General features: G+C 40.1%; 1 protein-coding gene across 2 annotated transcripts in view; it reads left to right on the top strand.

Moving 5' to 3' along the window:
- runx1t1 (RUNX1 partner transcriptional co-repressor 1) overlaps positions 1–14,228 on the top strand; it is a 73,876-nt gene that overhangs the window by 44,895 nt on the left and 14,753 nt on the right. For both annotated transcript variants that reach the window (XM_016669289.1, XM_007547689.2), the window contains exons 4-6: positions 1,758–1,999; positions 5,183–5,272; positions 9,914–10,095. In XM_016669289.1, the coding sequence (XP_016524775.1) occupies positions 1,758–1,999; positions 5,183–5,272; positions 9,914–10,095 (514 nt within the window). The remainder of the gene's footprint in view (positions 1–1,757; positions 2,000–5,182; positions 5,273–9,913; positions 10,096–14,228) is intronic.

The following is a 14,228-nucleotide window of genomic DNA, read 5'->3' as shown; positions in this document are numbered from 1 at the left end:
CAGAAATGTGGGCTTGTGTATGATTCTGACTTAAAGGATGTTATTTTCAAAAGTCAGTTTTAATCTGGAAAGCGAGTCACGTCTGAATGCATATTCTAATTTAGTGAATGACTGCAGAATTATGTTTATCTCTATGTGAGATTTCAGCATTTTTATCTCCAGAATTCATGAAGTACTGAACTGCCAGATGCATAAACTAAAATGTGACAAATGATTTAAGTAAATAAGTTCCAAATGGTGAGTTTGCCAGTACAAAATGGAAGCAGGATGAAATGTGATGGAAAAAACTTGTGTCTGAAATGGGGATACAAAAATCACAAAGGAACATACAGACCCAGAGTAAAATGCCATGTTTTCCAGTTTAACTTTTTTTTCACCTTATTTTTAGTCTTTTTAAGCCTTTTTTAAGATTTCGGGTCAGAAACTTCACTGAAGCAGCAGAACCTTAACCCCCCCCTAAAGTGAGACCACAGCCGACCTGAACGTGGCCTTAAGTTCACCTTCGTTTTGAAAAATATTTATAAATGAGCTGACTCTTCCTCCATGGGAAGACAACATGTAAATGTTAAGAAAGGGGGTTCGAATCCCCTTAAAATCGAGTTGCACCGAGTCTTTTCCGTGAGGCAGAGCTCCCTCCGCTGGTTCATTAACACCCACGCTTACAAACTGTTGGAGCTTCGCCATGATACGCACATCACTGGTGATGAGCAAATTATACCCTCGTATTCTCTCAGAAGTAGATACTTAACCACTTTCATGAAGAGCACTAGAATCAAGGAATCTGAAGCCGTGTGGCTCAAAACGCTTCAAGCTCTCTAGTCTTATCTAAGCGGCGCTCCTTCTAGTCTGCAACAGAGGCTCTGTTTTGTTCCTTTCCAGCTTCAGACTTTCCTTGCACCCCTTCAACTTAATTTATACAAAAAAAAATAAATACATTTCTAGCCTTCTGTCTCTTTCTGCTGCACACACTTGCACCCCACAATTAACGTCGATGCTTCCGTGCAATGAGGGAGGAAAGACCTGGCTCTCTCATTACCCACGCCAAAGGTTTTTTTTTTTTTACAAAGCAGTACGCTTTGATTTCCATCCGCCATAATTGTCGCCAGATGCAGTTTGAGCATCTCGTCTCTCTCTCGTCTCTTTACAGTGGCGGCCTTGGACGGCGGCCAGAGGGGGAGTGAATGTATCGCTAGTCAGAGACTAATCTCATTAAAGAGAGAGCTTTATGTTGCCTTGTATGTCTTTGTACGTCGACTCCCCCAACATGAACAAAGACACGCGACTGCTGTAGCCTCGCTCTAGTGGGGGTCCCGCTGTCCCTGCTTGTTTAGGCTGCAGAGGAGAAGGAGGAAGAAGGAGGTGAAATGTCTCCCAAGTGCTTTTCTGTGGGGATGACTTAAGGGATCAGAGAAAGCACAGAAATTGCAAACAAATGTGGAGAGTGTTAACCGTGGCGTGCACATCGCCTCGATTAGTCGCTAGAACCCGGCGGGCTGGACGAACTGTTATCTGTCGCTAAATAAATGTGTTCGTTCAACTTATTAATACCGTTATCTCGCTTGATTGGTCTCTTTTCTGACATCTTTTTTTTTTTTTTTTTTTTTGCCGCTCATCTTATCTTCTTGCCGTAGTTAAAAATTTGGACGGCTTCTACGCTCCTTTGAGGACAAGCGCCTTACTTTTTGTGTCCTTCGATGTGAGATTTCAAAAATGTCAAGAACTGAGTTTAAAATTCTCCTCGTCTTTGTCTTGTGCAGTGACAAATGGCAGTAGCCACTCCCCGACGGCCCTCAACGGTGCGCCATCCCCTCCGAACGGCTACAGCAACGGCCCCAGCTCGTCCTCCTCGTCTTCGCTGGCCAACCAGCAGCTGCCGCCGGCCTGCGGTGCCCGGCAGCTCAGCAAGCTCAAGCGATTCCTCACCACTCTGCAACAGTTCGGGAACGACATCTCGCCCGAAATCGGCGAGCGAGTCCGCACGCTGGTGCTGGGACTAGTGGTAAGCAGCTTCCATTGCGTATGAGGACTGTGAAAGGGTTAAATGGCTCCCAGAATAACTTTGTATTTTTTGGAAGATGCTCAGCAGGAATGGCGTGTTTGGCATTTCCCACTGAACAAATAAGCGATTAAGAGAGCGCTTGTCGTTCATTAGTCGCTTGTCGTTCACAGTAGGCTGTTCTTTAATTGCGTTTGTGAAGCAAGATTTTAAATACTCTAGGAATGTGTAAATGCCTTCTGTCTTAAGTGCTTTAAGCTGACAACTTTTGTAAATTAGTTTTACGTAAACAACGATGGAAATCAGTGTGCAGCTTGGTTCAGACCTCACCAAACAGTTTGTTGTTGCTGTTTCTTTTAAACATTGAGATTTTAACTTTAGTAAACACTGAAACCAGCACTATCACTTTACTATTTTATTTACGTTTTGCTGGTATTTTTGTCTATTTTTTATTTATTTTTTTTTACCACATTTGGAGTTTTCTGAAGTGAATTCTCTATAACATCTCTAATCACCGAGTCGTGCCACACACTACGTTGCCCTGAAAATCTGTTATGAGATGAACTTTCTGCACAACGTTGCTTTCGGGTTGGTCTGATTTTTCCTGTTCAGCTGGAGAAACGGCAATTCAACACTTTTTATTCAACTTATTGATCTTATTATACAAATACGAGTTGTGTGCGTTTCACAGTCATATTGTTGGATGTGATGTCATTTTAAAACCCTTTCTAAATTAACGTCATATAACTCAAAGAGTTTCGTGGAAAGCTTGGTACAAATGAATATATTAAAACACTATTTCAACCTTGTGTCCGATGCAGCACAAATGAAGCCTGCAAGCTTAAAAAACAAAAACAAAAACAAAAAAACACATTCAACCAACTGAGATTAGATAAAACAGATGTGTTCTCTAGCTTAGCTGACATGGATATATCAAGGCTGCGATCAGAGCTTAATGAGCAGGGGGATACCGGAATAGTGATTGAATGTTGTGCTGAAAAGAGGAGGAGGAGGCAGAAGAGATGAAGGGGGGGAGATATTTTCTTAATTAACCACACAGAGTATAACCTGTTTTTGGCTTTTCCTGTGTTTTGCTTTTCTACGCACGTGCCTCTCCTGCGTCCTTTTGGCTCGCACACCTCCCCACCACGCGTCTCTCTGTTCTCCCTCCGTTTCATCTCTCCGCTATCAGCATCTCTGTGTCCCTCCTCCTGCCTTATTGAAAAGAGTGACACTGTTAATTAGTCGGCTGCGTGCAGGGGAGAGGGAGAGACGGAGGCTCAGGAGGTTTCGCTGGCTGTCAAGAACAGCCCCGACGCAATCTGGGCGAACAGATGTAAGGCTGAATGCAACAAAACTCAGGTCTGGGAAATAATTCAGAGTGCGAGGAGGAAAAATAATATCGTCTGCTTTTTTTTTTTTTCACTTTGTCTTGCTTGATTCTTTTTTTCTCTCTCCCTTGTTTGACTGTTATTTTGCAAGCGTGCATGTTCAGCTCCTTTGTCCACTCGACGCTAAAACTGAAAGTCGTGTCATCGATCATTAAAATGGAAACAAAAGAAGATGCAATCCAGATTTTACGTCAACGTTTGTGTTTGTTATTAACCAGAAAGCTATTCAAGTACAAAGACAGATACAAAGAGATTGTTTTTTGACTGCTGGGAAAGAAATGGCAAGATTAGAAAGAAATCACTTGTTTTATCAGACTTACGGTAACAACTCTGACGTCGGAGGCTACAGGGGCTCAAGTAGGTCTTGTGGAAAAAATTAAGTTAAAAAATAAAATAAAACAGCGGTAAGAAAATACAGATTATTTTTAAAAGCAGAGATGCTAGCAAAGAAGTTATGGCTTTGTTGAAAATCTCTACAAGTGGCTAAAAGATTTTAGAACCTACTAGACATTTTTGCAGTACGACATTATAACCCTCGGCTGGCAAAAAAAAATAAGCCTTTCTAGTGAAACCATGCATGTGCAGAGCATGAAAGTCATACAAAGTGGATTTAAAGAGTGCCACATTTTGAAGCTTTAAGAGAAAATAAAAGGAGAAATGGCAGGAATATGAAAATGTGAAACTTTATTTTAATTCCCCACTGGATGGATGGATGGATGGATGGATGGATGGATGGATGGATGGATGGATGGATGGATGGATGGATGGATGGATGGATGGATGGATGGAGTCACAACCTCCTTAAAATGGATATTAACCTGCAGAGATGGTTATTTTTAGAAAATGTAATGAAATAAAAGGTTTGATGTATTTATACACACATGGAGGTTCTCTGGAGAATCTGCTCACATCTGATTATGAAAATTAAAACAACCAAATGCCCAAAAGCTTTTTTTGTTGTTGTTGTTGTTGTTGTTCTTGCCAATGAATGCACACCAAGGTTTATTCAGTTTGTGTTTTTCACAACATGCAGGTTTGCGCTTACATATTTTCAAGATTCAGTCGATTTTATTGTCAACTTCATGGATGATAGCAGGTAGCCTAAGGATCTGGTGAGGACATTCTGAAATGGCCTTAACATAGCTAGTTCCTTAAGGTGAAAGGTCAAATCTGAGGCGTTTGTGTGCGCCATATCCAGGGTAATAAAAGTGATGTATGTTCTGCCAGTCTTGGCAAGATCTGGAGGTCTGTCAAAAGCTAAAACAGCAACACTCTTATGACAAACTCCCCCAAAATTCTTGGCTATGATGATTTATTTTGTATGTTTTTCGTTTAAAGTCTGTTCAGCCCTCTTACTGGTAAAGTGATGACATCACCGATGTCATCCCAAAATGGAGGATGCTTAATATTTGAGTAAAATTAAAATACCCTAGAAAAACATTTTCACCTGACTGGGCAGAAAAGTACAATACGCAGCAGATTAAATTATATAATTTAGAGACGACGTGAACAGTCTTAGACCTTGAAGAAAGATACAGGCAACCCGTCATTAAAACGTACATGCAATTCGTAGCAATTTAATGCCTCCGACTGCAAACATTTTGAGATTTCTGCTTGTGTCTTTGTTTTGTGGGGCTCTTTTCACTGTGGTCTGCCACATATGCTTCCTATTACAAAAGCCAAAACATTCACTCCAGACCAGGATACAGCTTAGCTTCCAATAAGTAATATTATCACTTAATGCCTTCCACATGGAGTCATGTTTTCCTTCTCCTTCTCTCTTCTTCTCCCACAGAATTCCACGCTAACCATCGAGGAATTCCACTCCAAGCTCCAAGAAGCCACCAACTTCCCCCTACGACCTTTTGTCGTTCCCTTCCTGAAGGTAGATATTCAAATATACAACGACTACAAAGGGGTTGCCCGCCTGTACGTCTCTCGAACCAGAATCTGGAAAGTATTTAGGCGTCCGAGATCCAGATGTGCCCACTTACGTTCAAGATATTCATTCCCATTTTCAGCATTAGCCTTTATTTTTCAGCAGATTTATTCCTGTTTCTTTTATATTTTTTTTCGCCCTTGCTGTTTAACACAAAGTTTTACTCTCTTTCTTTCTCATTGTACTTTTCCTCCGGTATAAATGATTATTTTCTAAAAGCTAAGAAACATATTCGAATTGAATTGTGCCTTCATGCGGGAGCAAAGCAGATAGATATTTAGTGAATATTCTATTTTTTTCCCCACCATATAGGTGTTGTCTCAGTTTCATTCATTCATACTTTCATTCTTTTAAAAGATTTAATATTTCACCTGCAGTGGGTTACTCACTTTGTGCCTTTAGTTAGCATAAATCCATGGAGTCGTAGCCTGAAGCTAAAGCTGCTAGTCCAACAGAAAAGCAGACTTCCACCATCAAATTATGCAGTTGTTTTGAAATGGAACTAATTAACCTGGATTTATGTTAAATAAATCAGATTTTAATGCCATCAGCTGCAGGTACTGTTAACTATTAAATGCTCCATAACACTTTAAAAGAGCCTCAATTCAAAAATCCCGAACTATGTCGCTTTGAGCATGCAGCTGGCCTCCCGTCTCCGTCCCAGCTCACCGCATGAGAATTAAGAGTGACGGCGATTCTTGCGTTCGTGTCTCCGAGCGAAGCTGTGGTCGTTTGTGTGCATTTAGTGTTACGTAGCTGCATATGCTGGTCTGCAGCTTGCAGGGCTGCAGGGAAGGCCTGTGGCGTTGCAGGCAGAGTTATGATTTGTTGTGATAGTCAAACATGACGAATGGGCCGGGGGGGTTTGTACCGAGGGGATCCACTGCGCAGTCACAGTCTGGCTCATGTTCTGGGATGTGTGTGGAGACGAGATCAATATCAGTTTGTAACTGAAAGATGGAGAGCACGGACAGGCGGAACATTTAATATAAAGCTGGCTTGTTTCTGTCACGCCCTTTTGCTCTTTGTTTACGCGGCCTGCGCGCGCCTTTAACCCAATATTCTGCTATATTTGTCATTTTCCTCTATTTATCTTATCTGCTCACCTGCAGTTATTTTCGACCTTACGCTGCTGTTCTCTCTCCATCAATCCGTCTGTCCAATTCCCCCTTTTCCTCTCCTTGCCGGATGGTGAGTGCATCGCTGGGATGGCTGTGGAGTCAAAGATGCAACTTTCTTCTTTTTTTTTTTTTTCCCCCCCTGAATTTCTCCCTCCCTCTCTCTATTTTGCTGTCTCTCTCCCCAGCACCTAATTTTAGTGTCTTCCCACAGTGGGGCCTTTAATGCTAGGTAACCATATGCTACCTTGGACGTGTAGGGAGGGGGAGGGGGGGACATTTAAAGGTGCAACAATGTGCGTCAGGGCGTGTGGTTTTTCGTTAAACTAATTCCATACACAAAGTTCAACCCGCCGGCTCAAACCCACTCAACTCCTCGTCCCCTTTTTCTTAATGCTAAAACCACAAATTGGTTTGGAGGCCTTACTGGAAGGAGACCGTCATAAACCACACAATGCCTGTGACGTGATGTGCTTGTTGGGCGTCCGCCACAGGTTTGCCACAGCGTTTCTCTGTTTTCGCCAGCTTACGTCGTGCTGTTGCAGTCAAACCGTTCGGCCTTCTTTCAGCGCAACACAACAAACCTGCCAGTGAGAGCAAGCCGCAAGAGGAAGCGATCAAAATGGGATAACAGAGACAAAAGCTGCATTGTCTACAATGGTGTACGATGTAGTTGTTAATGAGTTTTTATTATTATTATTATTATTATTATTATTATTATTATCATTATTATTGGTATTTTATGTGATAGACCAACATAGTGTAGAACTGAAAAAATAGTGGCAGGACAGAAAGGCAGGCCAGAGTTTATTGGAGAACGAATTAGAGGCTGCAGACAATTTTGACAACTGAAAGCTGATCTTGGCAAACTCCCTCAATCCAGGGTGACAAGAGTTTAACTCTTTTGCTAAGAAAAGTGGGCAGAATTGACAGTCTCTGGATGTTCAACGCTACAGGAAACTGAAGGACCTGCAGCTGTTTTTACAGTGAGACGGTGCCACAAAAAGAAGACTGAAAGGAGGATACTTTGTAAAAAATATATAATAATAATAATAATAATAATAATAATAATAATAATAATAATAATAATAATAATACATCAATTTGTCAATTTGTCTTTCAAAGTGAGTTAATATTTTGTCAGTTTTTACTCCAAAAAGGAAAACTAAATTAATTTTCAGATTAGTTTTTCTTTTTTTTTTTTGCTAATATCTTCATTGTTATTTGACAAAATAAAAAGGTAATAATGTAAATCATATTTTAAGCTTAGGTTATCGAATGCTTAATAATGGTTTATTTTATTTCTTGTACTTGTGTGTGTGTGTGTGTGTGTGTGTGCGTGCGTGTGTGTGTGTGTGTGTGTGTAACTGTCTGGCAGCTTTACAGAAGCAAACACCATACTTAATCACTTGAAAAATGATGCAGCCTCTTTAGTGCTCTGCATTTCTTGACTCAGTCTCCTTGTTAATGCCTCCCACATCTCACAGGCAATTAGGATGACCTCCAATTAATAAAAGATTGGTTCATCAGGGTCAAAGCTATTTATTTTAGCCTCTTTTTTTATTCTAGAATAATTATGATCATAAACTGTTACTGGATCATTAGCTCTGGAAGGTAAAGCAAAGTTCAGCTCCTGGCATTTCTTTTACTGTTTGAAGGTGATTTTCGCAGATTTAAACAGTAATGCTATAATAAAAAAAGAAGAAAAAAAAAATCAGGGCTGAGTTATACAAAGATTAGAATAACAGGAGATTAAATAGATGGAAAAGTTGCAGTGGATCAGAGGGGGTTGGGGGGACATGAAAGCAGTAAAGCTAGGCAAGGAAAAGATTATAAAACCCCAAAAAGTCTTAAGACCTTGAAAGATTTTCTTTTTCTGAGGACAAAACAAAGATTAACCCACCTAAAGCGTGATGTATCCCGGCTAAAATAGCGCCCGTTCTTGTTCTGAGCCTTCCTGACGCAACGCTTTCATCTTCTTGCCTTGAAACACATGCCATCAGATGTCTTTGAAGTGGATGCTCGCATACCTGTATGTCCCTGTAACTTCACAAGAAGGCAGACTCCCTCTGTTACAGTCAAAGACAGATTGAAAAGAAGGTGCTGTTCTTACAAAAAATTAAAAATCAATGCGTCACAGAGAAACCTTATAGGCGTTAATGTGCTCCGGGCCACTTAGAGCAGTGATGGTTCAGTAGTAATGCAAAGGTGAGTTTAATCATCGGTGCTTTGAGTCAAAGAATGAGGAACTTTATTTTGCATCTGATCTGGATGGATTGAGTTTTCTGATCTCTCAGATGGAGACATGGACAATTTCTGAGCTTTTCTGCACAGCTCTCTGCCGTCCGTTTATCGCTTGCGTGAGAAAACATAATTTTACTATTTATCCTAATAAAATAAAGCATTAGAAATGTAACAGCATTTAAATAAAATATGTGTTTGGATGCTTCAAAAATACAGGACATACCTGTTTTGTTTTTTTTGTTTGTTCGTTTGTTTGTTTGTTTGTTTGTTTGTTTGTTTGTTTGTTTGTTTGTTTGTTTGTTTTTTTACATCTGGAAACTTCCCAACAAGAGTGACTAAAATTTGACTTTTTGACATGCTGAGAGAGATAAAAAATAAAAATAAAAAATACACTATTGAAGACGTTTGAATAATGCCTTCCATGATAAAAATCCCTATTTGCTTTAATAAAAAAACAACAAAACAGAATCAAAACATCAAAATAACGAAATCAAACCAGACACAATGCTACATAGTAAAATGTTTATTTGGAGCTTGTCGTTTTTTGTTTCTTACCGTCATAAAACAAAAAAAAACATGTTTCGGTACCAACCGTTCTCACTAGCAGAGTAATAAAACTTCTTATTTGCAGCTGACGGTGAACTCATAAAAGAAAATTAGTGAATAAAAGATTTTGAACACTTTGCTTTTAATCTTAAAAGCTCCTTTTGCTTTTGGTTTAATGTAAGGCATAGAGCTGCGTTCGCCGCCACTTTATTATCAAACAGGAGCCATCTTCCAATTAACAAACACTGTCACATAATGTGACAATGTGGTTTCAAAAAAACAATAAAAAAAGGGAACAACGCCTTTAAGAACCTTTTGAAAACAAAAGGGCCCCCCCCGGTTTGCCATGATGTCATAAACGGAGATCTGACGCCAAGCCGACAGCGTCAAAAGTGTTACATAAAAGCAATCACAATAAAAAAATATATATATATGTTTAAAAAGTAGGCTTGATCTCTGTTCCTCCACAGAAATGCTGAATACAATTTAGATTGCGTCAAGGTGAATGCCTGCTGTGAAAAGCAGAACTGCCTCTTAACTTCTGTTTTAACCTTTTCAGCACACAACTGGCTCTCGCTGCCAGAACAGAAATCCCTAAAAATGTTTCCTCCTTTGAGTTTTTTGTTTTGTTGTGTTTTGTTCTTGACGTAATTTTATTATTATATTTTTTTTCCCCCAGGCCAACCTGCCGTTGCTTCAGCGGGAGCTTCTACACTGCGCCAGGCTCGCCAAGCAGAACCCAGCCCAGTATCTGGCTCAACACGAGCAGCTACTCCTAGACACCAGCACCACGTCCCCAGTGGACTCCTCCGAGCTCCTGCTCGACGTCAACGAGAACGGCAAGAGAAGGACGCCAGACAGGTGGGCACATCAAAAAAGAAAAAGATTAGAACATCGCTCTGGCTCTTGTAGTTTTTTTTCTGAACAACCGAATTTGTGAGAAGATGAGTCAAATGATTTCCGAATGAAACGGTCGGTCCAGCTCCTCTCTCAAATCCGCCACTACCTTCTCTTCCGCTCTCTGTTAGTTGAGCTCATGTATAAATCCCTTTGAGGCTTTCTGCATCCCTTTGAGCTGTTGAATTACTCTCCAAACATGGGCTGAGCCAACAGGAGGCAATAGTGTGATGTGTAAATGTATGTATGGGAAGGGTTTGTAAATGCACCACTGGGTTTTTTGATGTGCTCTGTTGGAGGTCTTGGCTCCTCGCTGCTCCCCTTAATAAGTGGGAACTGTGGAGAGGAAGTCGATAACACACACCTGGCTCTACTTGTACAAGACAGACGAAGAAATTTGGTGGAATACTTCAAATAATATGTTTTGATACCTTGTTACCTTGTTTCTTCTTTTTTTTCAAGGCAATAAAGAGGACAAAAAGACACGAGAGAAATTTGAACAATATTTTTGGGAAATTATTTTTGTTTTTGGAAATGAATGTTTTATGAATCACAAATGTTGGCTTGCTCATTTATTTCTGTCATTATGCTAAGGTGGTTCTAATTGCTAACGGTCAAACTGTGTCTGGGAAAATTTCTACAGCGTATAGCCTTACCCAGGTTAGGTTTGAACTAGAGATAATCAAATTTAGTTCAGATTAATTAACCTGTGAAATAACCATTAAGCATAGGAAGCTGTACTTAATGGCATAGCTAAATTTAGCAGGAAGCGCTTGCTAAATTTAGCACTATTAGCTGTTAGCAGATAGCCGGTCACAGTATTCTGATAATTCTTCAAAATCCTGTAGAAATGGTCCGTCACACCAGAATCAAATGAATGGCTTGTTGTCAGGGCTCTGCAGAAGAAAAACATGCTTGATTCAGATGTTATAAAAACTGGAATGCATCCAAACGTTGCACGGTAGGACTTGAGCTGGACATCCCTGCTAGTCATGCTAACTGCTAGTCAACCTAACTGCAACTTAGGAGGCAGACAAAGAGATTTTGTAGATTCTAATATCGCAACATCTAATTATTTCTATGCAAGTATGTTTGTAAAAATGGACTGTGTATGTTTCTCTTTTAGCATCAACTCAATCCACCTATTGCAGCCAGACTGTATCATCTAATCCCTGTAGTAGACTTTAAAAGTGGCTCAGTGTTGCTTATACTTCTTCAGACTTAAAACTAGAGAAGAACTTTACCCATGAAGGCAGAGACTCATTTTAGACTTAAAGAGTTGCTTATGCAGTTTGTGTGTAGGTAGCAAAGGGGAGAGAGGTATTAAAATCTACATACAGGTTCTCACATTTGTCATTATTAAGCATTTATTTTTAGTTTCTGGATGTAAGTTTGAATAGAATTGTGTTTTGTTGTGCATTTTTTTTTTGTCTGGGCTGCAAGTACAATGTAAGCATTGTGCTTTAAAATGAAGTCCCAGCGGCTGAAAGAAAAAAAGAAAGAAAGAAATGGAGACAGGCTAGGTGAAAGGGAAATGTGCATATTATATCTGCTGAGGGGCAAAACTGCTGAATGTGTTATTAAACATTCCCACCTCTCCCTATCCAACTCCACCCCAGCCTCCTTCAACACCAGGATAGTCTGTTTTTTTTGTTTTTTTTGGGGGGGGGCGAGGTTTCAGTAATACCTGCTTATTTGCAAGGCTGTCTGGTACACAGGGGAGTGGGGGGTTAGAAGAAAAGGTGCGTTCATAAATGCAAGAGGTGAAAATATGAGAGGAGTGAAAAAGTACGGCGGCATCTGTATTTAGTGAGAAAAAACAGATCTACGTGTGAGTGCGTGTGTGTGTGTGTGTGTGTGTGTGTGTGTGTGTGTGTGTGTGTGCGCACGCGCGTGTGAGGGTATATCCAGTGTGGAAGTGTGAGTTCAGTCTTGTGTGAGAGCCTGGGGAGACGGGCTGATAACACATACAGATGAGGCTCCAGCACCGTTATGGCTGGCTAAGCACCTCGAGTTTCTGCTTACCTCCACTCTGCCTTCCCACAACTCTTCCCAGAATATTGGAATTTCAGTGAAAGTCCTTAATTTCGAACAATTCTCTGCTCTGTCAATGCATGCTGATTACTACAATCATAGTGTCATCGTCAAGTAAAAACAGGGTAACTGCAGTGTTATTTTTTTTTTGTGCGTTTTCTTTTGTGAAAATCATCTCTATTGGTTACGCATCAGATTTATTTGTGTTTCATTGATGAATGTCTGCTGAAATGTATAAAAAGCGACATGCAACTTTGACTAAACTGTGTGAATTTTCTTTAAGATGACAGAAGTTTTACTTTTTTTCCTGAAAAGTTACAATTTCGGACAAGATTTTTACCCAGCAGCTACGACATGCGGATATCAGAAACATCATTAAAATATATACACACAACAAAGTCATTATCACTCTAAAAAGCCTATTGCAAATTAACATTTTATACCAGTTGCAAGTTCATGTTGTCAAGACAGACCCTGTTTTTACTTAAGATGATAAAAAACAACATATCTTTAAATGCATTACAGGTAATTTGTAATTTAACAAAAGGTTCCCAGAGTAATTTTTATGTTTGGCAAGATATGTTTGGATAGAACTTAGTATTGACTCAAGTTTTCTTTGCATAAAATTAAAATAGATTTGATTATCCAAAACACTGAGGTGCGACTGAAATGGAAGGACAAAGGAAATAAGTAAAAAGGAAAATACTTTTTCACAGCTGAGAGTCCTGATAAATGCCTTCAAAGGTCTCTCTCTTCGCAAGGAAGTGTATTTATTAAATCACAGCCAGAGCTGGAACTGAACTCAACATTTGGACCTCCGAGAAGACTTTACAAGAGAACTGATTGTTTGGAGGCGAATCAAGGCAGCAAAGCAACGTTGAGATTGAATTCCCACATTAATGGAGAACCTTTTAGAAGAGGTTGTCTTCTCTGTCTGCGCCATGAAATTAAGTATTGCAATTGTGCAAGCTAAAAGCTATAAAATGGTTTGTAAAATGGTAGAACATACTGTGGGCTGAGTGTATTTTATTCTGAATGAGCAGAGTCATACTCAAGAGAAAATAGCGTGCAAAACGTTGAAAGAAAATATCTTCTACTTACTGTTAAATATTGCGGATGGGTGGATCATGCTTTAAACTAGTGGCAGTAAACAGTCTCTACTTGTTGGAACGTTAATAGATGCAAGTTCTGGAAGCGCACATCACACTGTTGGCACAAACAAGCGGCCGCAGACATAAAGAGGATTCCTCTCACACCAATATTCCGACCTTCGCGCCGTCGTCATGTAAGGTGAAGGTTTTCCCTGCCCCTCGAAGGCTTTTAATTTAATCATCATCAGGAATCTTTGGACAACCCTCACAGGAGCCGAGCACACGGGCTGGCAAAAGAACCTCGCAGAGGCTCAAAGGCTTTTTGTGTTTTTTTTCTGGAAGAACAAGTAAAAATCCCCCAAACGAGAACTGAGGGACTTCTAGCTGCTAGAAGAAAAAAAACAAAAAAAAAAAAAACTTGTTACAAGCTGTGATACTTGCCAGAGAGAGTGTGGCTGCATACTGTCCGTTCAGGGGGGAAGCAGAGTGTTTTGTTATTTTTAAAACTGCACAAGAAACTTTCCCAGTAAAACCTCAGAAATGATCTTTTTTTTCATCCTTTTTTACATTATTTTAGTGACAAATTACAGAAAAACCTTGCTGGTCAGTTTAAGTTTAACCAAAGAGCAAATCTGAATAATTACTGAAAACTGATGCCTATTTGTATAATTTAGATTTTTTTTCCTATTCAATGTAAAAAAAAAATAAAAAAAAATAAAATTCCCTTCTCATCCTCCGTGGGTGGTCTCTTTCATCCTCTGAGCTCGGGTCCTCTACCAGAGGCCTGGGAGCTTGAGGGTTCTGCGCAGTATCTTGGCTGTGCCTAGAACTGCACATTTCTGGACTGAAATGTCTGATGTTGTTCTTGGGATCTGTTTGAGCCACTGCTCCAGTTTGGGGGTGACTGCCCCGAGGGCCCCGATGGGGCACCACTGTGGTCTTCACCTTCCAGGCCTTTTCCAGTTCCTCTCT

Source organism: Poecilia formosa, unplaced genomic scaffold (genome assembly GCF_000485575.1).
Source record: "Poecilia formosa unplaced genomic scaffold, Poecilia_formosa-5.1.2 Scaffold21, whole genome shotgun sequence".
NCBI classification, from domain to species: domain Eukaryota; kingdom Metazoa; phylum Chordata; class Actinopteri; order Cyprinodontiformes; family Poeciliidae; genus Poecilia; species Poecilia formosa.
This window is presented reverse-complemented; position numbering and strand designations above follow the sequence as displayed.